Below are 25000 nucleotides of genomic sequence, written 5' to 3'. Positions count from 1 at the left end.
TTTCAGTTTAGAGTCCTAGTTGATATTGGTACAATATATTCTGTTGCCTGATAAAGTAGTAGTAGCACCACGTGGATATTGTAAATAATATGATTATCCAAATATGGCGTTACGGAGGGTGTAGAGTTTCACCGACTGCCCTTTGCGATGGTGGACAGAATAAAGATCCCCCCCTATAGAGAGTGAGAGGGATGTAGTCCCATACCTCACCATCACCCTCTGCGGAGGTAGACACCAAAGATAGGGAGGGGAGATCCACCTCTAGAAAGGTAGCTTCCACCTTTTTTTTTTCTTAAAAAAAAAAAAAAAAAATTACAAGTAACAAGACTAGTCTCCACATCTGGAAAAGTGAGCACGTCTTTTTAGAACATTCTCATACGAAGATGAGAGATATTTTTTGAAAAACATTTGTGTTTTATTTTTTATTTTTTAAAAGGGGTTAATGGTGAAAGTCACGTTTGAAAACTCATTTGGATTACGATAGAAATTTCCGACAAACTGGTTTGTAAAAAATTTCTTACAACCCACATATAAGATTGATATGTGTCCCTTGACATATGAGAAACACATGTTATTTAAATAGCATGTGCTTCTTACACACTTTTTTAATACCATTAATAAAAAAATATGTGCTTCTCACATGTTTAAATGACACATGTCCTTCTTCTCTCTAGCGCTCTATTCTCAGACCTAGAGTTGAAGCCTTTTCATCTGGCCCCCACTGGGTCTAGAGTTCGTGTCTTCTTTCCAGTAAAGAGTGTCAGGAGTTTTTGACTGCTGTTTCTTCTCTTTCTTTCTTTTCAGGTGAATTCTTTGTGAGTTATGGAGGACTTATCATCTATGTGGGGGAATTTTACCTTATCAGAACGGGAAGATACATAAGTAAAGATTGGGGATGATCGTATTGAGCCCATCTCTGGTAGGGGCCAGTCCTGCCTTGTGGGAAAACTCTTAGCTGACAGAGTGTCCCGAGAGATTACATTAGGGTCCACATGATGCGGGCATGGAAGACTCTCGGGGGGATTGCGTTTAAGATGTTGGGAGATAACTTATTTTTGATGGAGTTTGAAAACTCTTGGGAAAAAATAGATATCCTTGAAAGGCGACCATGGCTCTTTGATGGAAATCTTTTTGCTGTGATGCCTTTTGATGGTTTCACTCCTCCTTCTCAATTAGTTTTTGAAAAAGCAGCTTTTTGGGTAAGGATGTATAACCTTCCCTTGGCATGCATGGGTCTGGATATTGGGGAACAGATTGGGGCAACTGTGGGAGAAGTTGTAGAAGTTGATTAGAACGATGGGGAGGCTGAATGGGGGGAGTATCTACGCGTTTGAATTATCATTGATCTTACAAAACCATTAGACAGGGGTCGGAAAATCAATATTAGGAACAAGTCTACTTGGGTGAAGTTTAAATATGAGAAGCTACCTAATTTCTGTTATAACTGTGGTGTGGTGCGCCATAGTAGGTGGGGCTGTGCTGCAAAAAGCTTGAAGGGTGAGGGAAGCTTATCTGGAGACACCCGTTTTGGCCCTTGGCTCAGAGTTCCTCCCGTTTTTCGCAGATGGAAGGGAGGCTTTGCTTCTTGGGGAAAGGAGAGTTCAAATCTCAGTTCCAAGGCCAAGTTTTCGGATTCAGACGGTGGGCTCATGGCGGCGGAGATGTCCTCTGGCGGTAACGGAGATTCGCAGAATTCAAACCCTTCTCCAGGACAGCATGATCGGCGGGAGACATTGGAGAAACGCCCGGGATCTTCGGGTTCGAGCGTTATGAAGCTTGATCTCCGGGAGATTAATTCCCATTAGAGTTTAATTGACCCAGTAATGGATGGAGCGTTACAGAATAGGAAAGAATTCATGGTGGATTCTGAGGGAGTTGATAAGGAAAAAACGGAGTATAAGGGATGCGGAAGAGAAGAAATTGAGGCTTTAAATGGTCATCTAATGAGGGGAACGGTTATGGAAAATAACCTACCCTCTGACGATATTTCATTTAAAATTCAAGAGAAGGGTCAAGAATTATTAAAAGACCATGGGGGTGGGCCTCCTTCTAGTATGTGGGAAATTGGGATTCAGAATTGGGCCGGATGAAGTGGCAGGCTATAGGTGATGGGCTGCATGAAGTCCAGGTTGAATGGGACCCGAAGGCATCTTCGTATTTTCCTTCCGTTGTCCCTAAAAACTTAAAACAGGATGCCACGCGTAAGCCTTTTAATTCATTATCCAGAACAGGAAAAGTGGAAGGTTTAGGATCTGTTTTCAAGGGCCAGAAAGGAAGTATTCGGAAATCTCTTGGGGGCTTTCCTCATGGGTCAAGCAGAAACAGGCAGCAGAAATGGAAGCAGCGGAATGGAAAGGTGCTGAAGGAGGGTTATCCAGTGGGGACGTCTGATGTGGTGGGAGAAGTTCAGGATGGAAAGCGGAAGTTTGTTGTGGCTAATGAATGTGGAAATTCAAACAAACAAAGAAGTTATGAAAGGTGTAGCAATCTAGGCAGGAGCACTTCGGCGGAGGATGTGGAACAGCCCCGCTGTGAGCAATGATCGTCTACAGCTGGAACTGCCGGGGGCTTGGCAACCCCCAGACAGTTCAATCCTTTTGCCGGATGGTGAAGGACAAGAGGCCCTCTTTGGTTTTTCTAATGAAAACCAAAGTGACTAGTAAGAAGGTACGTTGTCTCCCTTTGAAGCTTAGAATGGAAAACATGTTCGTTGTGGATTGCCGTGGAAAGAGTGGAGGCTTAATTCTCCTATGGAAATCCTCGGCTCTGGTTGAAATTCAGAATTTCAGCTGTGGTCATATCAATGCTGTTGTTAAAGAGCCAAATGGTGGTATTGCATGGAAGCTGTCTTGTTTTTATGGACATCCAGAAGTCCAAATGAGGCCGCAGTCATGGAGTTTGCTTAGGCACTTGGCTACTCTAACCCCGAAACCGTGGCTTTGTTTAGGCGATTTCAATGAGATCGTCTCCTCATCTGAAAAGTCTAGTCACACAGTTCGCCCTCGGGGGCAAATGGCCTCTTTTCAAAAGGTGCTGGATGATTGTTGTTTGCTAGATTTGGGTTTCACAGGCCCAAAATATACTTGGTGTAATGGGAGGCTGGGTAATGGAATTACAAGGGAAAGGCTAGACAGAGCAGTGGCTAACAAAGAATGGAGTGGGTCTTTTGATGTCGTCTCTGTGGAAGTTTTGCCCCGAACTAAGTCTGACCATAATCCCCTCCTAGTGTTTTTTTCTAAAAATAATGAAATGTCTTGGAGAGAAAGGAGGCAATTTAGATATGAGGCAAGCTGGGAGAAACACCAGGAATATTCCCAACTGGTAAAGCAAGTCTGGAGGACCCGAAATAATTGTGAACTGGCTTGGAGAAAAGTTCAAAATAATCTGGAGTATTGTCAACGTGCTTTCCAGAAATGGGTGAGAAAGGAAGGGGGAAAAGTGGAGGATCAAATTGTGAAAAAGGAGAGGGAACTTCAACTCCTTCAAATGCAGGAAGATAATTTTGATATTGACAAGGAGAACCAGATTAAAGATGAGCTGCAAAATCTCCTTCAACAGGAAGATTTAAAATGGAGACAAAGAGCTAAGGAAAACTGGCTACAATCGAGTGATAAGAACACAAAATATTTTCATGCCAGTGCAAGTCAAAAGCACAGGAGAAATGTGGTGTAGAGGATTATGGATCAACATGGGAGACACTGCTCCACTCAGGGGTCAGTTGAAGAGGCTTTTGTGGATTATTTTCAATCTCTATTTACGGCTGGAAGAAACATGGATGTGGAGGCTAGCACCAGATTTGTTGAGTGCAAAGTGACGGGAGCTATGAACAGCAAGCTTTTAGCAGATTTTACAGTTGATGATATTTCTACTGCCCTAAACCAGATGGCTGCCCTAAAAGCCCCGGGTCCTGATGGCTTCTCAGCTGGTTTCTTTCAATAGAATTGGGCAACAATTCATGGGGAGGTTTGCAATGCTATTCTTTATTTCTTTCAAACTGGTGTCTTAGATCCCAAGATTAATGCCACAAATATTGTTTTGATTCCTAAAGTCGATTCTCCTTGTAGTGTCACTGACTTTAGACCAATTAGTTTATGTAATGTTATTTATAAACTAATTTCTAAAGTTTTGGCCAATAGATTAAAAGAGATTTTACCAGAAATTATTTCCCTTTCCCAGAGTGCTTTTATTCCTGGGCGGTTAATCACTGACAATATTATTGTAGCATTTGAGATTATGCATTCGATGCAGACCCATATGTGGAGTAAGGTCAGATTTATTGGGATGAAGCTGGATATGAGCAAGGCTTATGACCGGGTGGAATGGCCTTTTTTGGAAGCTGTGATGTCTAAGCTTGGCTTTGATGATCGGTGGATTCATCTAGTTATGACTTGTGTTCGGTCGGTCTCCTATTCTGTGGTGGTTAATGGCCAATCGGTGGGCAATATAGTTCCTTCGAGGGGAATTTGACAGGGAGATCCAATTTCACCCTATCTTTTTCTCCTTTGTACTGAAGCTTTGAGTTCTTTGTTAAGCCAAGCAGTGGAAGTGAGTGTCATTACAGGGGTCCCTTCTTCGCCTAGAAGTCCCCATATTAGCCATTTGTTATTTGCTGATGATAGCTTGCTCTTCTGCAAAGCTAATTCGGTTGAATGGAGACGCATAATGAGGATTCTAGAAATCTATGAAAATGGGTCCGGGCAGAAACTAAATCTCCAAAAGACTGCGATTCTCTTTAGCCGGAATACTTGTGAATCCAAAAGACAGGAGATCCTTAGTTCCTCGGGCTTTTCTGAGGTTGAACGGATCGATAAATATCTGGGCCTGCCCTATTTTATTGGGAAGTCTAAGATTCAGTCTTTCAATAGTATTAAAGACCGGGTGCAGCAACGACTCAATAATTGGAAGATCAAGTTCCTTTCTCAGGCGGGAAAAGAAATCCTTCTAAAAGCGGTGGTGCAGGCAATCCCTACATACAGTATGAGTGTTTTTCTTATTCCTATCTCTCTTTGCAGGGATCTTGAGGGGATGATGCAGAGGTTTTGGTGGGGGCATATGGCAAATGACGATAGGGTGCATTGGATGAGTTAGGAGAGGATGGGAAGAGCAAAAACTATGGGGGGTCTTGGATTCAGGGACTTGATTATGTTTAACAAGGCACTTCTTGCTAAATAAGGTTGACGCATTTTGAAGTTTCCACGTTCCCTTGTTAGTCAGGTGCTACGGGGCAAATATTTCCCTCATGATTCTTTTTTATCGGCTGAATTAGGAAATAGACCCTCCTATGTGTGGAAAAGTTTGTTATCTTCAAGGGAATTGCTCAAAGATGGTTTGGTGTGGAGAATTGGTGATGGGAGTAATGTGAAAATTTGGAAGGATAGGTGGTTACCAACACCGATTACTCATGCTGTTCAGTCTCCTCCCACGGTCATTCCTGAAGATTCTCTTGTAGCAACCCTTATTGATCAAGAGGCTCACACATGGAACTTGGGGCTTATCAATTCCATTTTCTTACTAGATGAGGCAAAGGTAATTGCTTCTATGCCTTTGTGCCCTTCTCTTCCTCCGGATAAACTTGTTTGGCTGGGCACCACAGATAGGGTTTTCTCAGTAAGGAGTGCATACCATATAGGCATGGAAAATATTTTTAGGGGGAGGGGAAGTGCATCCAGTGATTCCTTTGTTAACAGAATTTGGAAGGTTATTTGGAATTTGGAGGTTCCAAATTCTGTTAAAATGTTCATGTGGCGTGCCTGTAATGATCTTCTCCCTACAAAGTGCAACCTTTTAAAGAGAAAAATGGTGAAAGAGAAAAATGGTGAAAGAGAGTATGTGTCCTTGCTGCTGCAGAGAAGAGGAAACGGTGGTACATGTATTGTGGTCTTGTCCGGCTGCCCAAGATGTGTGGGGAAGTGGATCTACGATTTTTCAAAAATGTGCTTTTAATGGAGACAAGATTATGCAATTTATGGAATTTTGCTTGGACCGGCTGAAGTTGGAAGATCTAAACTTAATGGCGGTTATTGCAAGGCGAATCTGGCTAAGGCGAAATAAGTTCAGTTTTTAGTCATCGTTCTCCCATCCACGAATTATATACTCAGAGGCAGTGGCTCACCTTGAGGAGTATCAAAGATGCAATAAAAAGGGGGGTGATCTCGCTTCTTTGGAAACTTTGCAGACCATTCCTAGTCCCCAAATAGGTTGGTGCCCCCCTCCTAATGGTCTTATTAAAGTCAATTGGAATGCTTCTATTAACATTCCAAAGGAGTGGATTGGCATTGGTGTTGTGGCAAGAGATCATTCTGGAAACGTCCTTGGAGCAAAGTCCCTCACTAAAAAGGTTGTAGCTGCACTAAAGTTAGCAGAGGCTATGACAGCTTACGAGGCAGTGATATTTTGTAAAGATGTGGGATTTTATGAGATTATTTGGGAAGGGGATGCAAAACAAGTTGTAGATGACGTGAACTCAAGATTCCCAAAACATGACGTTTCTGGTCTTTTTGTGGAAGGTATAAACATGGAAATGCAAGGACTAAGAGAAGTTTCTATCTCTCATGTCAGTAGAGAGGCTAACAATGTTGTTCACCTATTAGCAAAAGAGGCCTCTACTAAAGAGATGGACGGTGTTTGGCTTGAAGAATGTCCCACTTTTATTTTGAATGATGTACTTAGGGAGACTTTGTCTCCCTAGATCCCCATTTTTTTGGGATCAATTTGTTTACTTTAATGAAGATTGGCTACTTTGTTCAAAAAAAAAAAAAAAAAAAAATGACACATGTCATTTTTATATATGGTTTGTTGAAAATCTGATTTGTAAGAAATTTGTATCTTTTGAATTATGCTTGATTGGCCATTTAAATGATGTTTTTGCTAAAAAAAAAAAAAATAAAAAAAAAATCCACTTTTCAGATATGATCCCAAATAAAACAATTTTCAGTATTGGTTTTTGAAAACACTTTTCTAAACAAAAAGCGCAAATTAAAAAAAAAAATAAAATCTTTCCACTTCCATAGAAGAATGTTTTCAAAACAAATGCTCAATTTTTTATTTTTATTTATTTATTTTTTTTGATATATATAGATAAATACTCAATTTTTTTAAAACAAAAGAAAAATGCTTTTGAAAACACAATTATTATTATTATAAAATTGATTAGAGTAATAAAAAAAATTAAAAAAAAAAAGAGAGAGAAAAAGAAAAGGGTTGTAGTTGTTGCATGCCCAATGGTTAGGCATGATCCATCTGCGACCATGGCTGGGTTGCCAAGCCGTTGTGGCTGGGTTGCACATCCGTTGCGATTGGGTTATACCTAGCCACTGCAATGGCTAGATTCTCTAGTTTTGGCCATGGCGACGTAAGAGTGTACAAGCGGTTACGATTAACTGTTATTGGCTAAATTCGCTAACATCCTAAGGCGGTTATTTAATTTTAATAATCGCAATCGCAACTGCCTCCGTCTAAGCAATTAGTGGTTATTATGTTTATAACCGGCGGTTTGAAAACTGCTTTTTAATTTGGACTTTGAGCCAATTTTTAGGTAGGTTTTAATTTTTTCAAAAAAATAAAAAATAAAAATTGGACCTTTGGTACAAAATTAACAAATCTAAATATAAATTCAAACAACCAAATACAAACAAATTTTTAATATATTTAATTTTTTCAATATATATATATATATATAAAGGTTGGCGGTTAGTGGTTACTAACTGCCTTCACCTACTCCTAAAACCGCTAACCGCCTAAGCGGTTTACAGTTATAAGCAGTTAGTAACTGTGGAGCAGTTATAACCACTCCGTTTATACAGTCTAGTGCGACCTAGCCACCACCATTGGTAGGTATGACTTAGTCGTTGTGATCGTCAAGTGTAAAATGAAGCTATTACTCGAAACTAAATTTAATGTCATTTATCAAATTCAAACTTAGTAAACTTAACTTAGAAATGTTTGGTTTTATTGTCTTGTTTATCTCTTGTTGATATCTGTACAAGAAATACATAAATTCATCATTAAATCTATGAGACCACATGTGAATTTCACAGATTCAACGGTGAATTTGTAAAAAAGATAGACAAGAGAATGACCCTAAACACATTTCTAAATTTAATTTCATCCATAAGAGAAATGCTTATTTGATTCTGGCGTTTAATTAAAAAAAAAAAAAAAAAACTATAGTGGATGAAACATGCCAACTCAACAAAAATGTACGCAAAATGAGTGCCAAAATTTAATTTTTTATTTTTTATTTATTTTTATACATAATGATTAAAAGTAACACCTTTAACACATAAGTCGAGTAACTATTAAAACTTACCCATAATAGTATGACACACTCAAGCACACCATTGCACTTTATGATAATGCATTTCAAAAGAGTGAATATAGATAAGTTATTATAGTTGATAACAACAAAGATATACTCAGTAAATGACTTAGGAAAATGATACATATATATTTTCTACATATTTTTTATGACAGAAATTTCTTACAAATTATTTTGTAGGAAATTTTATACAATTTATATATAAGATTGACATGTGCCTATTAGCATGTGAGAAACACATGTTGTTTTAATAGTATGTATTTCTTACATACTTTTTAATAGTATTAATAAAAAAATATGTGTTTCTCACATGTTTAAAGGACACATGTCACTCTTATATGTGGGTTGTAGGAAATTTCCTACAAACCGATTTGTAGGAAATTTCTGTCCTATTTTTTATATATCTGGATGCAATCAAGTTTTAAATCTATTATTGAATTTGTGTGACTTAATGTGAGTTCATCAATTCAATAATAGATTTAAAAATGAGATGCATAAAAAATATATTTATATAATTTCTTAGTGGCTTAACAACTATAAAAGAATCATATAATTTAAAAATTCAAAATCAAATCTCAAAATAAGCACTAATTTGTATTAAAAAATACATATATTCCAATATTAAGGTTAATATATTTGGAAATAAAATCCCTTAAATATTAAACCAAATTAAGTCAGTGTTTATTGCCACAATTATATATTTATTAAAATATTACTAAATAAGATCAAATTACGCCTAACACCATAAATCCACCAAAACTAGCAATCAAGAATTATATCGGAAATTTCCGAATTAATAATAAAAAAGAAGTATACTGATTTTATTTCGTCTTTTTTCTTTCTTTTTTCCCCCCCCTCAAATCCCAAGTTAAATTTTAAGAAATTGTCAAAAGGTATTATTATTCTTGGGATTCGAGAAAACAACAGTCCCTGTATAAATACGTGCTGACCGACCAATTGTTTTCTCACCATTGAATCAACAAAAAAAAAAGATTTTTCTCTTCTGGCGCCTTTTTACACTGGGACGTTAGACGTACTTCTTCAAACTCTTTCTTCGTCTTTCTCAGAGCTAAACACGTCACTCTCTCTCTCTCTCTCTCTCTCTCTCTCTGTTAACTTGTTTCTCTTTTTCTTTAAGAATTCTCTTGGTTTTCTTGGTCCATGGAGGACATGACCGACGCGGTGGTGCCTGAGGGAATTGTGGCAGGAGGGCCGGGCTTGGGCGCAGAGAGCGCTGGCCCCGTCGCGGTGGTGGGCTCAGAAGAAGGGTCTTCGGGCCCAATGGGGTTGGAAGGACGGCCTAGGAAGGATGAGGTCGATGGGGACAGAGGGCCGGGCTTGGGCGCAGAGAGCGCTGGGCCCGTCGTGGTGGTGGGCTCAGGAGAAGGGTCTTCGGACCCAATGGGGTTGGAAGGACGGCCTAGGAAGGACGAGGTCGATGGGGACAGAGGGCCGGGCCTGGGCGCAGAGAGCGCTGGGCCCGTCGTGGTAGTGGGCTCGGGAGAAGAGTCTTCGGGCCCAATGGGGTTGGAAGGCGCGGTGAAGAAGAGGAAGGGACGGCCTAGGAAGTTCGAGTTCGATGGGGACAGAGTGGGCCTTTCGTCTTCAATGCCTGAGAGCCTGCCCAAGCGGGGCCCAGGAAGGCCTCGAGGTTCTGGTAGACGGCAGTTCTTGGCTTCTATGGGTGAGTTTCTTGCGCTTCGAGCAATTTTTTTATTTATTTATTTTAACAACAAGTCTTGATATCTAATTTTGCGTTATATTCAATATTTTGTTGCATGGTATTTATCCGTTTTGAGTCTCTTTCTTGAGTTTCTTGACTCTCCTATTTGGGTTATTTTGAGTTTTTTGTATGGTGGGTATGGAAGTTTGATGTTATGGACTTAAGTTTCTAGTTAACGAATAATGTTATATACCACATTTTGAAATAAAACCGAGTGACCCACATAATAAACTGATCCAATACAAAGAAATAACAAACCAAGTGCGGAAGATATCACTGATCAATCATCCATAATCTTTTAAGTTAGAAGTTTGATGATGGACGATTGATTGAGCTACAAGGATGATAATTCAAAGGAAGAAAGAGTGAGACCAGAATTTTGAATTTACTTTCGTAGCTTGGATCAGGTGGCTACATAACCTGGTGCATTATTATGGAAAAAAAAGGCTCAATCTTTTCCATTTAGTCTTTGCCTTTATAGGTCTTTGATGAGGCTGTCTTCTCTCATTATATTTTTAATGAATGGTCGACATGACAACACTCCAACAAATTGCACTAGTGACCCGAATTTTGCAAGATTTTTCCTCGTTCTTGTGTAACAGGGGGTGAAAGTTCAGTTATAACCCAGACCTGCCTTTTCTTGGACCAGTGATTACCCTCCATTTTAGTCAACGTGAACTTTATTAGTTTAATGTCTTCTATGGTTTTTCATTGCTTCACTTAGTAATTGTTGAATCAAGTGAATGGAACAAATTTTGGTTCGTTTGATTTAAGTCTCAAATATTTTATTGATTTTGTTAACTAATATATTGCTTTTCAAGATCTTTTTTGCCTTGTAATTTATTTTTCAATTTCAATAGCATTTGTATGGAATAATGAAAATTTTTTAAACCACTAGCATATGATGGCAATAAGCAATTTAATGCCATTATAATATTTGATATCCATTAAAGGCATTGGAACTCAAAAATCTCCTAAAGAAGGACGTACGGACTGATCATGGCACTGCACTGTATGTGGGAAATCTGGGTTCAAAATTTGGACACAATTGAGTTTCATGAAGTTTTCCACCAAAAAGTATAAATAAAAAGGAAAAAGAGGAAAGCTCACATCTCCAAAGTTTGTGCCTTGCAATTTAAATATACCTTTGGCTTGTAATTATTCCAAAAAAAAAACGAAACTAGACATGCCTTAACTGATGCCACTGTGAGCCTGTGACCAAGATTTAGATGTCTCTTTCTTTAGGGATCACCACTGCTGAATCGGCTGTTGAAATCACATGAACTGCCTGAACCATTGACTGATCCTTTGTTGTCCTGTTAATCGAAAAGGAGAGAAAAAGGTAGCAGTAATTCTGGCTACAACTTCGATTCAAAATATGAAAATTTCAATAAACTGAGTTCCTGGGAACCTTACTAGTGGCTAGAAAAAGATCTGTTGATTGATATTTTGGTGAGCAACAGTGCTTTTGTGTCTAGTTCAAATACAATAATGAAGTAGTTGTTCAATCATGAATAACTGGAGCAATGTTTTATCTTTCCACAAGAAGAGTTCCCTAGTGACGGTTGCCTTTTTACAATTGCCATCACTTTACAACCATAGGATATTGCTTTGAATACATGGGAGTCACTGCATTATTAGAGATATCCTAATGTAAACAATATGATAGAGTTATTCACTGGTTAGCTCAGGAATTCAGAGTCATGCTTTTCATGCAGTGAAGCCTATCTTGGCCTTTATGGCTTTATTTCAAAACTAACATAAAATCTAAGGTCACGTTTGGTAGAGAGGGATAGGTCCAGGAATGGAATTACCATTCACATAGGGACAGAATTAGAATTTTAGGTTTGGGGGGACAAAACTGAAAAAGGAGGGTGGGGGGGTAAAATTTTTATGGGGACCAATTGGAGCTTGTGGGGGAAGTCGTGGTTCTGCCCTTGATTCCACAAGAATGACTCTTATTCATTTTGAGGAATAGCCTTTCCTCGCAAAAAGGATTTTTGGGAGGAATGGCTATTCATGGGGAATAGAATATCCCTAATTTATTAATATTTTTTCCCCATCCAAAAAACCTTCTATCACCACCCCCAGTGCCAACCTCTTATTGGTTATTCTTCATTTTGAGGAAGAGCCATTCCTTGCAAAAATGATTTTTGGGAGGAATGGCTATTCATGGAGAATAGAATTAGCCCTAATTGTTTTTTCCCCTAAACAAACCTTATGTACCAACCCCGATGCAAGTAAGAGGTGGAGCAACCACCCTTGGTGAGCATCGGAGGTGGCCATGACCACCTCCCATGGCGCATTGGGGGTGGCCGCGACCACTCCCCATGATACTGGCGTTGGTCGCACCACCCCCAAAGCTTTTGTTGGGGTAGCCGACCACCAATTTGAACTTTCTTCTTCTTCTTCTTCTTCTTCTTTTTTTTTTTTTTTTTTTTTTTTTTTTTGGCGTAAAAAATAAATAAATACTTTTGTTGGGAATTTTTTTTTTAAAGCTAGGGTATTTTAGGAAATTTAAGCGAAATATGATTCAATTCCAGTTAAAAAATTTGGTCATTCCTATGTTGTCACCAAATAAAAGAATAGGAATGGTTATTCCATTCCAACTTCTTATTCTTAGTAACTTGTTCCTATTCTTAAGGAATCATCATTTCAGTGTACCAAACTTAGTCTAAAGGTTTTTCAGTTTACTAGATCAATGAAACTCAAGTAATCACTTATTAAATCCTTTTAAGACTCTTAATCCTGGGGAACTTTTCCAAGTTGATCAAGGAGATGATACTAATGAAAATTCCCCTCACCATAAGGAGATGGAGTTAGTGTTTAATTAAAGTTTTGAGTTCCATGCCCCCTTGATTCACTGCCTCCTTCAATCAAATTGTCTCAATCCACTGATCTGCTGTGGTCTTCTCAACAAGGTTTCCTTCCGTCAAATTAACTTTTTGCTTTCATTTTTTTTATTCATTGAGTTTTAGGCATCAGCTCTTCAAACCTTGGGGTTAGGTGGGGTTAGCCCTGGTGAGGCACATTCTCAAAACTTGGTATTAGCAGAAGAAATAGAAAAACTTCATTCTGATCTTGAATTGAAAATTAGCTTTGAAAGTCGAGTCAAGTTTCTCATGTGCCATCTCTCCTTCAATTGATGAGATTGAGGTTGCCGAGGTTGTATTCAAAGAAAAACTTCAGCTTAATTTCTCGGATCTGCTAGACCCTCATCACATGCTTTAAATGTTGTCTCCAAATTGACATCCTCAGCTGATTCTCCATCCAGTCAACTTGCTTCTCTTCGTAAGGTCTAAATTTTTGCAGACCCTCTTTAGCTTTTGAAGCATCTAAGCAGCAACTCAAAGAGGCCAAAGTGCCTTTGTTTGAAAGAAATCTGTTCTAATTGAGTTTCTGAGACAGAATAAGGCTGAATATGATTGATCCAAAGCAGGAATTGTGAAAAATGATTCTGAGATTGCTCATCTCCAGCAAGAGGTGAAAAAAAAATTGGTTAAATTACTCTGCTCAAAGGGATTGCTAGTCTTGAAGAGAAATAGCACGTTTGGAGGAAACAATTAAATAGAAATCTTGCAGGAAAACTAATGTCATGACTTTTCCAGTGACGCATGCATATTCCAGTTAAAGAGCAAAGGAAAATTTGAATCTCAACTGAATGAGACTTCATGAGAGCAAAAAAAAAAAAAAAGTGGTGGAACAGTGGTTGCTGAGACTGAATCAAGAGTGGATAAATCTTAAGAAACTTTTTGATTTCTAAAGTGAGTTTCTCAGAAAGAATATGGTTGATCCAGATCAGAAATTGAGATAAATGATTCTGGTGGGAAACTAATATCATAGCTTTTCAAGGGAAGTATGCAATTCCGGTTAATAGAGAGAAGGAAAATGTGCAGCTTATCTGGATGAAACACCCTCATGAGAGTGAAAAAAGAAAGTGATGGAACAACAATCGGCAAGACTGGACCAAGAGTAGATAAAGCTTATGAGCATTTTTCTTAAACAATAACTAAAGGCTTATAACATAAGGTGTTGCAAAATGGCTTTTAGCTTTCTCATTAGTGTTCAATTTTAGAGGCTAGACTCGTAGGATCTGGGACATTATGACTCAATTGAAATTTTTTATGCTTTTGTATCATTGTTTTGTTTATGATGAGCAGGCAATAAATGATTGTCCAATCTAGAAAAGAAGCATATTGATTTTCAGATGGATCTTGGCAATCATCTGACTCTGGGCAAAGTTTGTCCCTTGAATCTTTATCAATTATTGCAGTAATGGCTACTTCTTTTGCCATTTCTACTAGTGGGTCACAGTTTTGGCGTGAATTGTAGATGTACACAAATTTAGAGATCAAGTGAGTGCTTGTCAGAGTCTTGTTGATTTTAGACAAACATTCTATCTGACCATATCTTGCATCTATCTGATCAGAAAACTTTAATCTAATAACACATTGATTATTTAATCGCCCATAAATTCTTAGAAACTGGTTCAGCAGAATTGGGTTTATCCCAGTAAACTATCTTTTAGATAGTTTAAAACAGAACCTACTTAAACCACTTAACAGTTTACGAGTTTAACAAAACAAAGTAAAATTTTTATTTCACAGTAACCAGTTATTTTGCATCTAAAAATAACTTGTAGACAGAGATGAGTTTGATTTTATCTTGATGTTTACTTATCAATTTAGGTATAATTGCTTTGGTAATATACATTTTTATCAAATAGGTTTATTTGTTTATTTCATATGGATTTTTATGCAGGTGACTTTGCTGCAGAAACAGCAGGAGGAGATTTCACCCCTCATCTATTCACTGTACACACTGGCGAGGTAATATTAGATGGATTTGAGAGAATTTACTTGGTCATTTCCTATTATAGTTTCTTACTTGGCATATTGTCTATTCTATTAATGGTACATTAAGACGTTATGTGTTGTAATTTGCAGGATATCGTTAGTAAGATATCGTCATTTTTTCAGGGTCCTCGGCTAGTTTGTATTCTTGCTGCTACTGGTGTGCTCTCCAGTGTTATAATTCACCGTCCTGCTTACGGAGGTCCTACGAAATATGATGTACTTTCGAATCTTCTTTTATCATTCCTTTTTCCTCATTTTTTTCTTTTTCCTGGACTTGTTGGATGGCTAGTTATTTTGGAATTCATGCATTTCATAAAGATGTCTTACCTTTTTTCGTTTTACTAGTTTTATAGACAATATCCTATATCGTAGTCTATTTCTCATGTCGGTAATTTGTTGGTGATGTTGGATAGAAATGGTAAAGTCTGCCCTCACTCTACCCCTTCTTTCTTAAAGAAGGAAAGAAAAGGAAAAAGAAAAAGAACAAGATAATGTTTTGTCTATAAGACCCTGAAATTAACTTTTGCAGAATTTTATAAGCTTTTAAATAGCAGTTAAGGAGTTTGTACACGTGTACGTTTATAAATATGCACACAACCAGCACACATGCAGATACATACATCTCTCCCTCTCTCTCTCTCTCTCTCTCTCTCTCTCTATATATATATATATATACACCCACACACACACACACATTTTGTATGTAGTTATTTCTCTCTCCCTTTCTTTTGGAAGAGTACTTCCGAGATGATACCACCTGCATCTTTGGGTAAACCAGTCTCTGTGGGACATGTTCCTGATAAAAGCCATGATTGGTAAAGTGGGATACCATCAGGACAAAAAGATTGTTAAATAGAATTTGTTACGAACAATATTTTGAATACAGTTAGCACAATTCATTCAACCCCCCGCCCAAGGAAAAAAAGAAAAGGAACAAGTATACAGTCGACAACATGATTACTGCATTCTGCTATCTGATATTTCAGGTTAGACATTTTACCAACATGCTGTGAGAGAACTGTGATATTGGTATGTCTTTGTCAAGTCTTTTGTACATGTTGTCTGAGTTTATTGTTTGTCAGTTGCCGTCTACATTTGTCAAGAACATGGTTACTATAAATTATCAAGACTCCCTAGTCCAATGAAGTTTCAACTTATGGGTTTATCACATTAGTGCTGCTGTTACCTTCAATCATTTTAGTTGTAATAATATTGTGTCACTGTTACCATCTGGATGAAAAGGTCCTTTGTGTTGGTGAAAATGCTCCAACAGGTACGGCTTTGAAGGATGCATGTTATGATTGAAAAACTAAAAATCTGGAAAAGGGAATTGATATTTCATATGTTTAACAACTATCATTTTTGAATATTTGAATCCTTTAGGTCCCACTTTGGTGCCATGCGGAAAATGAATTTGCAGGTTCCAATTCATATATAAGACATTAGAAATTTAAAGGTTTTTGTTTGTTCTTTCTTGCAGGGTCCCTTTGAGATTTTGAGCTTGTCTGGATCATATACATTTTCTGAAACGGGCGGTGTACATGGGAGAAATGGCAGTTTAAGTATCTTAATGTCTAGACCTAATGGCCAGGTTTGTGGTGGTGGTGTCGCAAGTGCACTGATTGCGGGCGGACCCATTGAAGTAATGCCTTGCTTTTCTAATATTTTTAAGATTGGAATTACTGAATATTAATGTTTCCACTTTTAATTACGTATACTGATCTTAATGGTTCACTATTAGTCATTCCTTCAAGTGATTCTTTTAAGTGACCAAAAGGCTACAAAAGTGGATCAGTTAGGTTCACTTTATTAGAGTCAAATGAAAGATCAAAATCCCTTATTGAGTTACCACCAAAATAGATTCCAACAATTTATTTCATTTTTACAGTTGGAACTAAAAGTTTTTACCAAGATAAAAATGGTGCTTGTGGTAATTTCAAGCCCTTATAGTGCCAAGAGGATCTTGCTTCTGTTCTTAAGACTAAAAGAAGTAGAGAGGTTAAGAACTTAGAATGTTCGATTAAATTTAACGTTAGGGGTGTTCGTTCTAGTCGGGGTAAAGGCAAAAGGACTATTGATGTAATGTAGTCTAGAGTGTTTTTGGCGGGTTTAACGATTGGGCTTTAGGTCTTGGTTTCTCGGCCATTTGTGGGTTTTCTCTTTTGTTTTTTTTTGCTTGCTCGTATTTGGTTTCTTTTGTATACTTCTTGTATGCTTAGGGGCACTTTACGCTTTTTTAATATATTTATTTGCTTACCTATCAAAAAAATAATTACTGTCAGACTTATTTTGGGTTCTCTTGATTTATCAGCTCGTTGTTGCTAGTTTTAAGCAATACATCAGTAAGGAACTCAAAAGGAGGCACTCAGCTAAGTCCACCGCGGCTGCCAGTATTCCTAGTGCTTCGGATTTGGTAAGAGCTCCCAGTCATATTTCTAAAATGACTGATGGTGATGATAGTGGCGCTACACCGACATCTACATTCTCGGAACCAGTCCGTGGAGGAGCAGTTGGTTTCTTTGATTTGAATCAAAACATGGACCCACCTCCTCCACGTCCATTGCATCAAATACCAGTCAAAAGACCATTCCCTGACATCAACGCCAGTCTCCCTTAGATACTAAGGTCTCTCTTTCTATCTGTGCGCACGGGGGGCTTGTGCGTGTGCGTGTGGACCAGTGTTAACACGCACACACAAGCATCACATGACGATGACAATTTGTTTGATCTGTTAGGGTCTTAGATTAGTGGTTTACAGAGGCTGACTGGAGAAATTGAAAGCAGCTTACTTACTTTGCATTAGTGGCAGATGAAGATGCACAACTATATTTTCCAATGAGTTACTATATCTGGGATTTACTAATTTTTGTTGTTCATATCAAAGCAGATCCTATTACTTCCTGGCTTAAAGATCTCCAATGGGGGCAATTACCCCACTCAATTTTTTAGAAAATTTTGAAAATTTGGCTATTCGTTTGACGAAATTCCTATGAGAATTAAGATTCCTATGAAAATTTCAATTTTCATTTCTATTTCTATTTTAGGTGGGAACTGTCAATCCTACCATATCTTATCTTCATGAGAATTACAAATATGATGTTTAAATTTGACTTTTTACTAAAAAATAACTTAACAGTTAATTTTAGATGTAAAAATGTTTATATTTCAGCAAAAACTGTTGGGGAAAATTACATTTACACCGAAATTGTAATGTTCCCTTCAAATTTTAAAAGGTTGCACCCCTATCCAGGTCAATTGTTTTATGGAAATTATCATAAACTGAAAAGGGCTCTTCATCTTTGTTGTGAATGAATGTTACTTTTTGTTGGGTGTCCTCTCTCTCTCTAACGTCCCCTAATTATTATGCAATGTATATTAACCTTAGGGCCCTACTATAGGTCTAAGATTCGAATCACCTTGGGTGCAAACAATTCCTTGGTGCCAGCCTACCAGCGAAGTCGGAGTATTATCCGATCCGTGTGGAGGGAGTACTTTGCATGGGTCCGAGGTTTATCCGATGCGGGTGGGTACATGAAGTAGTCTTGCTTTGAAGGGGTTCCTCGTTGTAAAAAAAAAAAATGCAACGGAATTTGCAATAATATTTTTTTGAACTGTCCCTCTACATGACATCACCATAGCACTAAGACATAAATATAATTACATATCTTAAAGTCACATGTTTACAACTTAAATTACACACCAAGTCTTAACCATAATTACAAGTCAAATGCATACACAACCCAATATATATATATACACACCCTCCGACTATACTGGTAGACTAGTTCAAGTTGCAATATTTAGTCAGACAAAAAATTTGCACACCACAAAATGCCCTTACGAAGTGCTTCTACGCTTTACTCTGGCTGCTTGTCCCTAAGTCAGCATCTTCTGTAAAATATTATTTTATAGGTGGAAAGTGAATTCTCGACTCAGTAAGCAAACATCAATTCGTAAGATGCATATGAAATGAGTCGGCATTAAAACATGAAGACAATGTTTTGTTATTTTTTTTTTTTTATAAACATGGTTATCGTTTTACTTAAACACTAAAAGACACTTCGGTGTAAATCACACTTTTGTAATCGCACTTTTCATAAACATAACTTTCATAAACACAACTTTGTAAAATTATCATTTGTCGTAAATGTCCTTTTCATGAAACTATCGTTCGTAAACTTGTCTTTCGCAAAACTATATATATATATATATATCATAAACATACCTTCGTAACCATAAAACATCATATCAAGGGAACATAAATCATAAGAACTCATAACATGAACTATCATCACCCTGTCTCACTCTAACGGAATAATATCCATGTTAGATAAAGTAATGAATTTCTTCTTAATTTTGTATTAGATATTTGAGGCCTATTGCATATTTATATGTTAACTGCTAAATTTTTCACTTCTGATGTCATGCTATTTTATATTTCTCTTGCATGCGCAAGCAATTTATTTGCTGAAGGTATGCCACGGACGTTTATTAACTTTGTTAAGCCTTTTATTTTAGTTACCACTTAGTAAAATCTTCTTTAATATATAATAAGTAATCTAGAGGACATTATATATAAAGCCTGTTGGTGAGTCCATTATTTGTTTTCTGGAGGACATTAATTTCCATGTCTTTTGAAGCTATACCTATGCTGGCTGGATGCTTTTATCTTGCAGATAGTAAACTTTTGTTATTGTGAGGTGGTGTTTTACTTTGTGTTTTGCTTTCTGACATTTAACTTTTTCCATCACAGAACAATCTGGAGGACATTTACAGTCTTCTTAGGTTTTTGAAGGTGGAACCATGGGGAACTTGGGCATGGTAAGTTTTACCTCCATTTTTAGTGTTGAATGAACATATGTGATCTTAGGGTTCCCAAAATTGGTTATACCCGTTTTTAATTTTGTATAATTTCTGTTCCAAGCCTCCATGTGGGATGAATTTTCGGTTTAGAGATTTAGGCACCAGTGCCTGAGGTTCTATATTCAGTTTAAGTGGTTCCATTATGCCTATGATTTTTTTTTTTTTCCTTATTTTTGTTCAAATACTATTTTTATGCAAAGGCAATATTTGGCTATACCAAACTATTATAATGTGCTTTTTTTTTTCTTCATGATTGTGAGATATAAAATAGAAACTAAGCTTTGTAATGAAAAATTTGCAAACATTAAAGGAGGCCTCCGTTGAGTTCTGCTTAACAATTGCACCTTTTGCTGGTTTTATAGTTTATGATACTTCTAGTCATATACAGAAATATGTTCCTGGGTTTTTTTTTTTTTAAAAAAAAATAATTAATTAATTTTTTTTTAATTTTATTTTATTTTATAAGTGCTTGTTCCAGGGATATTATAGTGTGTGTGTATTATATGTTTAAGCAGCTACTCTTTGTAATTTCCTGTTGTCTTTTCTTAGTGAGTTGATGTAGAATAACCATTGTGTGATTTGTTTGATCTTCTGTATTCTAGGTGGAACAAACTCATTCGAAAACCATTTGAGGAGGGTGATGAGAGAGGGTTAAAGTTGGTTCAGTCCATTTTAAAGTGGATCATGTTAAGGAGAACAAAATTTAGCACTGATCGAGAAGGCAGGTGAGTAATATAATTGTATATCCACTTTTTGGATGTGTTGCTCTAAAATTCTTGTTTGTTTGCAGGCCAATTCTCGTTCTTCCTCCAGCTGATATTCAGGTTATCTATTGTGAACTCACAGAAAGTGAAAAAGACTTCTATGAGGCCTTGTTTAAAAGATCCAAGGTATTTTTCATTCGTGGTACTGCTTATAAAGGGTCATTACTGATCGATGTCCCACTTAAGTGGGATCTTGGGGGGGCTGGCTTGACTATGGTTCTATTCTTCAGTATTTTTGCATGGTTGGCTGCTCTCAAGAGTAGAACTTGTGTACTTGGACTTGCACATTTTTGTTTCATTGCTTATATGCTTTGTTAGTGATTTAAGGTTATCTTCGATGATGTGTTTTGAATAAATGTCAATGGCCGAGAGGGGAAAAATCTAAGAGTAATATGTAGATGCTGAAATCTCTTCAGGTGAAATTTGATCAATTTGTTGAGCAAGGGCGGGTTCTTCATAATTATGCTTCCATATTGGAGTTACTTTTACGTCTTCGCCAATGTTGTGATCATCCATTTCTTGTGATGAGGTATGTTAGTTACCTTCCTTCCCTCCCCCTGCTAATGGATCAGTATAATTTAGTGATTAGTTTTAATGATTTTCTTGTACTTTTTTCTTTTTCTATTTAGGCGTTCTTTTGTATACTTTTTGTGTACTAGGGTTGTGCCCCTATGTGCTTTTTGAAATACAGTACAATACTTCTAAAAAAAAAAAAAGAAGCCAAAATATTTAGGTAGAACTCATTTATTACTAGTTTCCTTAAAACTTGTGCATTATGAAGTGGGACTATAATTTAGAGACAGAGGGGCTTGACCAAAAATACAAGAGCTGAGACCAATACATGTAGAAGTATAAGTTCATTCTGATTGTTAACTATTGTACTGTAGATTATAATTGTATATAGGTTTATATACCTTTATTTAAAGAATTTCCCAATAAGTAGGATTTCTTATGTGCGGCTTGATTTTTTCAGTCGAGGTGATACACAAGAATTTTCTGATTTGAATAAGCTAGCTAAACGTTTCCTCAAGGGCAGCCACAAACCCAAGAAGGGGAAGCTAAAGATGAGCCTTCATGAGCTTATATTCAAGAGGTCACGGAAGACCTGCATAAAGGGGAAAAAGGAGAGTGTCCGATATGTCTTGAAGCATTCGAAGATGCAGTATTGACACCTTGTGCTCTCCGCTTAAGCCGGGAATGCTTATTGGCAAGCTGGCGAAATCCTACCTCTGGTTCATGTCCTGTTTGTAGGTAACTTCAAGTTGTTGTCACAATGATTTGATTTTGGATTTCTTTTATTTTATTTTTTCTAGTAATGATGTGGTTTTTCTTCTCTTTGAAGCTTTTGTTATGAAATTACCAGCAATACAATTTCAAAATATTATTCCTTTTACAGGAAAAACATCAGTAGGCAAGATCTTATTACTGCCCCAACTGAGAGTCGCTTCCAGATTGATGTTGAGAAAAATTGGGTGGAGTCATCCAAAGTTGTTGTTCTCTTGCATGAACTTGAAAATCTTCGCATGTCAGGCTCTAAGAGCATTGTCTTCAGCCAGTGGACTGCCTTTCTTGACCTCCTGCAGATTCCTCTTTCCCGGTAGAAATTCCTAACTGCATGGAAGTTGAAGTAACTCATTTGGTTGTGTGAGAGCAGTTGAGCACCATGCTGGTTCACCTATTAGACTCTTAGTATATCTCTGATCGGAAATATGAGTTAGTATACACTCCTTGCAATAGCAGACTAACATGGAGTACTTGCAGGCTTTGAAAGGACTGGGTTTTACCACTAAAAGAATTATCTAGCTATCCATTTGTTAGAATTTAGGAAGCTACAGAGTCTTGGTGTAATGAATTGTCATGTGTGTTTTTTGCATACAATAAGTTGTTAAATTTCCATGCAAGTTGATGGGGTTATGAAGATGTTTTTTTAGGCTACAACCTTACTATTATTTTGTCTTCTATTTTTTTTTTCTTTTCTTTTTTTTAATCTAAAGCAACATGCTTTGTATCTTATCCTTTGTGCTTTCTTCTGTGATGTCCTGGATGAGTGTCTTCGCCTTGCTATTCTTTATCATATGACGTCATTAATTCAAAAAATTATTTTGCTTTTCCACCAGAATCAGTTCTTTGTAATTTGTCACACATCGTCAATATTTTGATAGTTTCCATTTTGTCCAGGAGTAACATTCCCTCTGTTCGTCTGGATGGAACACTAAGTCTGCAGCAGCGGGAAAAAGTATTAAAGCAGTTTTCAGAAGATAGCAACATCCTGGTCTGTGACTAATTTATTCATTAATATAGCTTCTTTTGTTCAGGGGGGTGGAGTTTAGTAGTCTTAACAAATGATCTGGGTTTGATTCTTGTTGCTTAGGTGTTGCTGATGTCTTTGAAGGCCGGTGGAGTTGGAATAAATCTAACGGCAGCTTCCAATGCCTTTGTCTTGGTAATCGTAGAAGATTAAACTTCCTGCTTTTTAATTGTGAAATGGTCTCTCTTGTATGAAATAGCAGAAAGTAGTGACATTAGTATATCTCATTTTATGACCAGTAGCTTGTAGTTTTGGGTTGTGTCAGCAATTTGTTACTGAATTATATAAGATCACCGGGGATTCTGCACCTTCATAATGTACGACTTTGGTGCAAATTTAGCCAGATAATTACTTAGGAGGACCAGCCTTTTTATTCTGAAAAAACTGGCGGTGCTTATGAAATTTTGTAATTAGGCATCTATCATTTTTTGAACCCTTCCTCTGCTTTGACATGTTCATAATTATAGGCAAGGGTAGGAGGACATCGTGCTTCAAATTTTACATGCTTAAAAGCTAGGAGATGGATATGTCGTGACCACTTTGTTTTGGACTCTACAATCCAATTTGTCATTTTTCCCTGCTCTGACTTTGTCTGATCTAACTCTGCCCCTCCATTTAAATGCTCTTGGATGGCAGGGAACTGTTGAGGAAAGAATGGAAGCAGTGCAAGCGCGTAAGCAGCGGATGATTTCTGGTGCTTTGACTGATCAAGAAGTTCGAACTGCACGAATTGAGGAATTGAAGATACTGTTTACTTAGGCCAGTCCAGAAATTAGAGCTCTTCCCTCACTTGTTATCTTTCTATGAGAATTCTCTTTAGCTCTAAGAGCTCTAGAGATCAAGGGGTTTATGACCGCAGCACTGGAACTTGAAGGAAGTTGACTTGAGGCTATTTACAACATATACTTAATTCAGTTCTTGGAGAGGATAATCGGAGGCTGGTTAGAGTTTGTGGCTATGCAATTATCTTGCATGCTCATGTAACACAACTGTGGTTGTTGAAGTGGGGGGGCTAATTTGGGTATTTGCATGTGTACATAATGAGATTTGGCTTCGGTGCTGTAATGTGCTGTGGTTAAAAACTAACGTTCCAGATTTAATTATAAGTTTTTCATAAGAAATAGAGAGAAAGTAAAATTAACTTTAGGCCGGTATGACAGTCATATAACAGTCTACTAAATAACATTACTCTTTAATTATATATTGTCACTAATTCATGGTTGAGGCCAATTTCATCCCCACTATTGGTTCCCTTAGAAAGCCAAATATAACTTAGTCAAAAGTTTACATTGGTTATCGTTTATATCAAGGTTCTTTGATTAAATTAAAAAGGGGGAGGGGAGAATAAACCATCTCAATCTATATAAATGTATGAATAGTCACACTTATGATCACCCACATATTCAACAATGCCTTTCTCAAAATTTACCACCTTTCTCTTTTTGGTAGCCTTTGTTCTCTTCATCCAAAATGTTCTTGTGGTCTCTGACTATGATTGTTTAAGCGCTATAAATTTCACTAGCAATGACTATTATGAAACAAGCCTCAATGATGTGATGGATTACCTTACCTATGAAACTCCTGGATTGAGTTCCAGGGGTCATGGCCTAGGCAGAACATACGGGCGAGCTATATGCGCCGGCGATGCCTTACTCTTAGATTGCACGAGCTGTTTATCCAACGCAACAAACAAAATTCCCACACTTTGGCCATATCGTAAAGCTACAGTCTTATGGCACGACCTTTAATTTACATGTCGAAATACTTTGACGAGGATTTTTTTGGGCCAAGTTGACCCCCAACTCCTTTACTTTCTCATGGACTCCCAAAATGCAAGTGATTCCATTTCGTTTAGCCAAAAGATGAACGATTTGATGAGTAAACTCGCTGAGATTACTTACGTAATCCCAAAGACGTATGCGACGAGCACGGTAATTAAGGCTTGGAGCGTCGGAGATACTACAATTAACGGCTCAGTGTAGTACAAACCTTTCTAGCTCCGATTGCAAAAAATGTCTTGTCAATTCTGTTACGGAGCTTCAAAATTGTTGCGCTAGAAAAAAAGGAGCGACAATTTATAGTGCGAGTTGCGTCGCTGCATACATAACTAGTATCATTGTACGTATAATAGTTACGTGCATGTTTTGGTCGTACGTACTCATCCTTTAC

The 25000-nt window shown here is 37.4% G+C and overlaps 4 protein-coding genes across 4 annotated transcripts; 3 read left to right on the top strand and 1 right to left on the bottom strand.

Moving 5' to 3' along the window:
• Nucleotides 1-2538: 2538 nt before the first annotated feature.
• LOC133876726 (uncharacterized) lies at nt 2539-3672 on the top strand. The gene has a single exon (XM_062314978.1). It carries the CDS (start codon nt 2539-2541, stop codon nt 3670-3672), a length of 1134 nt encoding a protein of 377 aa, XP_062170962.1.
• Nucleotides 3673-9450: 5778 nt separating this feature from the next.
• On the bottom strand, nt 9451-14335 carry LOC133876725 (proline-rich receptor-like protein kinase PERK1). Its single transcript, XM_062314977.1, has 2 exons — nt 14271-14335; nt 9451-9937 (listed from the first exon to the last, which is right to left on the bottom strand). Exons 1-2 carry the CDS (start codon nt 14333-14335, stop codon nt 9451-9453), a joined length of 552 nt encoding a protein of 183 aa, XP_062170961.1.
• LOC133878351 (AT-hook motif nuclear-localized protein 1-like) lies at nt 9767-17795 on the top strand. The gene is made up of 5 exons (XM_062316875.1): nt 9767-10001; nt 14802-14869; nt 14987-15112; nt 16377-16538; nt 17208-17795. The coding sequence occupies exons 1-5, from the start codon at nt 9839-9841 to the stop codon at nt 17511-17513; spliced, it is 825 nt and encodes a 274-aa protein (XP_062172859.1). The 5' UTR covers nt 9767-9838; the 3' UTR covers nt 17514-17795.
• LOC133878352 (DNA repair protein RAD5A-like) lies at nt 17511-23829 on the top strand. The gene is made up of 10 exons (XM_062316876.1): nt 17511-17521; nt 19650-19717; nt 20362-20484; nt 20550-20649; nt 20940-21052; nt 21497-21774; nt 21920-22120; nt 22702-22795; nt 22895-22966; nt 23468-23829. Exons 3-6 carry the CDS (start codon nt 20444-20446, stop codon nt 21690-21692), a joined length of 450 nt encoding a protein of 149 aa, XP_062172860.1. The 5' UTR covers nt 17511-17521; nt 19650-19717; nt 20362-20443; the 3' UTR covers nt 21693-21774; nt 21920-22120; nt 22702-22795; nt 22895-22966; nt 23468-23829.
• Nucleotides 23830-25000: the final 1171 nt, after the last annotated feature.

Source organism: Alnus glutinosa, chromosome 9, assembly GCF_958979055.1.
Source record: "Alnus glutinosa chromosome 9, dhAlnGlut1.1, whole genome shotgun sequence".
NCBI lineage: Eukaryota > Viridiplantae > Streptophyta > Magnoliopsida > Fagales > Betulaceae > Alnus > Alnus glutinosa.
This window is presented reverse-complemented; position numbering and strand designations above follow the sequence as displayed.

Excerpts from the sequence above, each read along its gene's own strand:
- LOC133878351 (XM_062316875.1), top strand. The coding sequence starts at position 9,839 with ATGGGGTTGGAAGGCGCGGTGAAGAAGAGGAAGGGACGGCCTAGGAAG. Across the intron at positions 14,870-14,986 it reads TCACTGTACACACTGGCGAG|GATATCGTTAGTAAGATATC; the intron begins GTAATATTAGAT and ends TGTAATTTGCAG. Across the intron at positions 15,113-16,376 it reads GAGGTCCTACGAAATATGAT|GGTCCCTTTGAGATTTTGAG; the intron begins GTACTTTCGAAT and ends TCTTTCTTGCAG.
- LOC133876725 (XM_062314977.1), bottom strand. The coding sequence starts at position 14,335 with ATGGCAAAAGAAGTAGCCATTACTGCAATAATTGATAAAGATTCAAGG. Across the intron at positions 9,938-14,270 it reads AGGGACAAACTTTGCCCAGA|GCTCTCAGGCATTGAAGACG; the intron begins GTCAGATGATTG and ends CCGCTTGGGCAG.
- LOC133878352 (XM_062316876.1), top strand. The coding sequence starts at position 20,444 with ATGTTAAGGAGAACAAAATTTAGCACTGATCGAGAAGGCAG. Across the intron at positions 20,485-20,549 it reads AGCACTGATCGAGAAGGCAG|GCCAATTCTCGTTCTTCCTC; the intron begins GTGAGTAATATA and ends GTTTGTTTGCAG. Across the intron at positions 21,053-21,496 it reads CATCCATTTCTTGTGATGAG|TCGAGGTGATACACAAGAAT; the intron begins GTATGTTAGTTA and ends TGATTTTTTCAG.
- LOC133876726 (XM_062314978.1), top strand. The coding sequence starts at position 2,539 with ATGATCGTCTACAGCTGGAACTGCCGGGGGCTTGGCAACCCCCAGACA.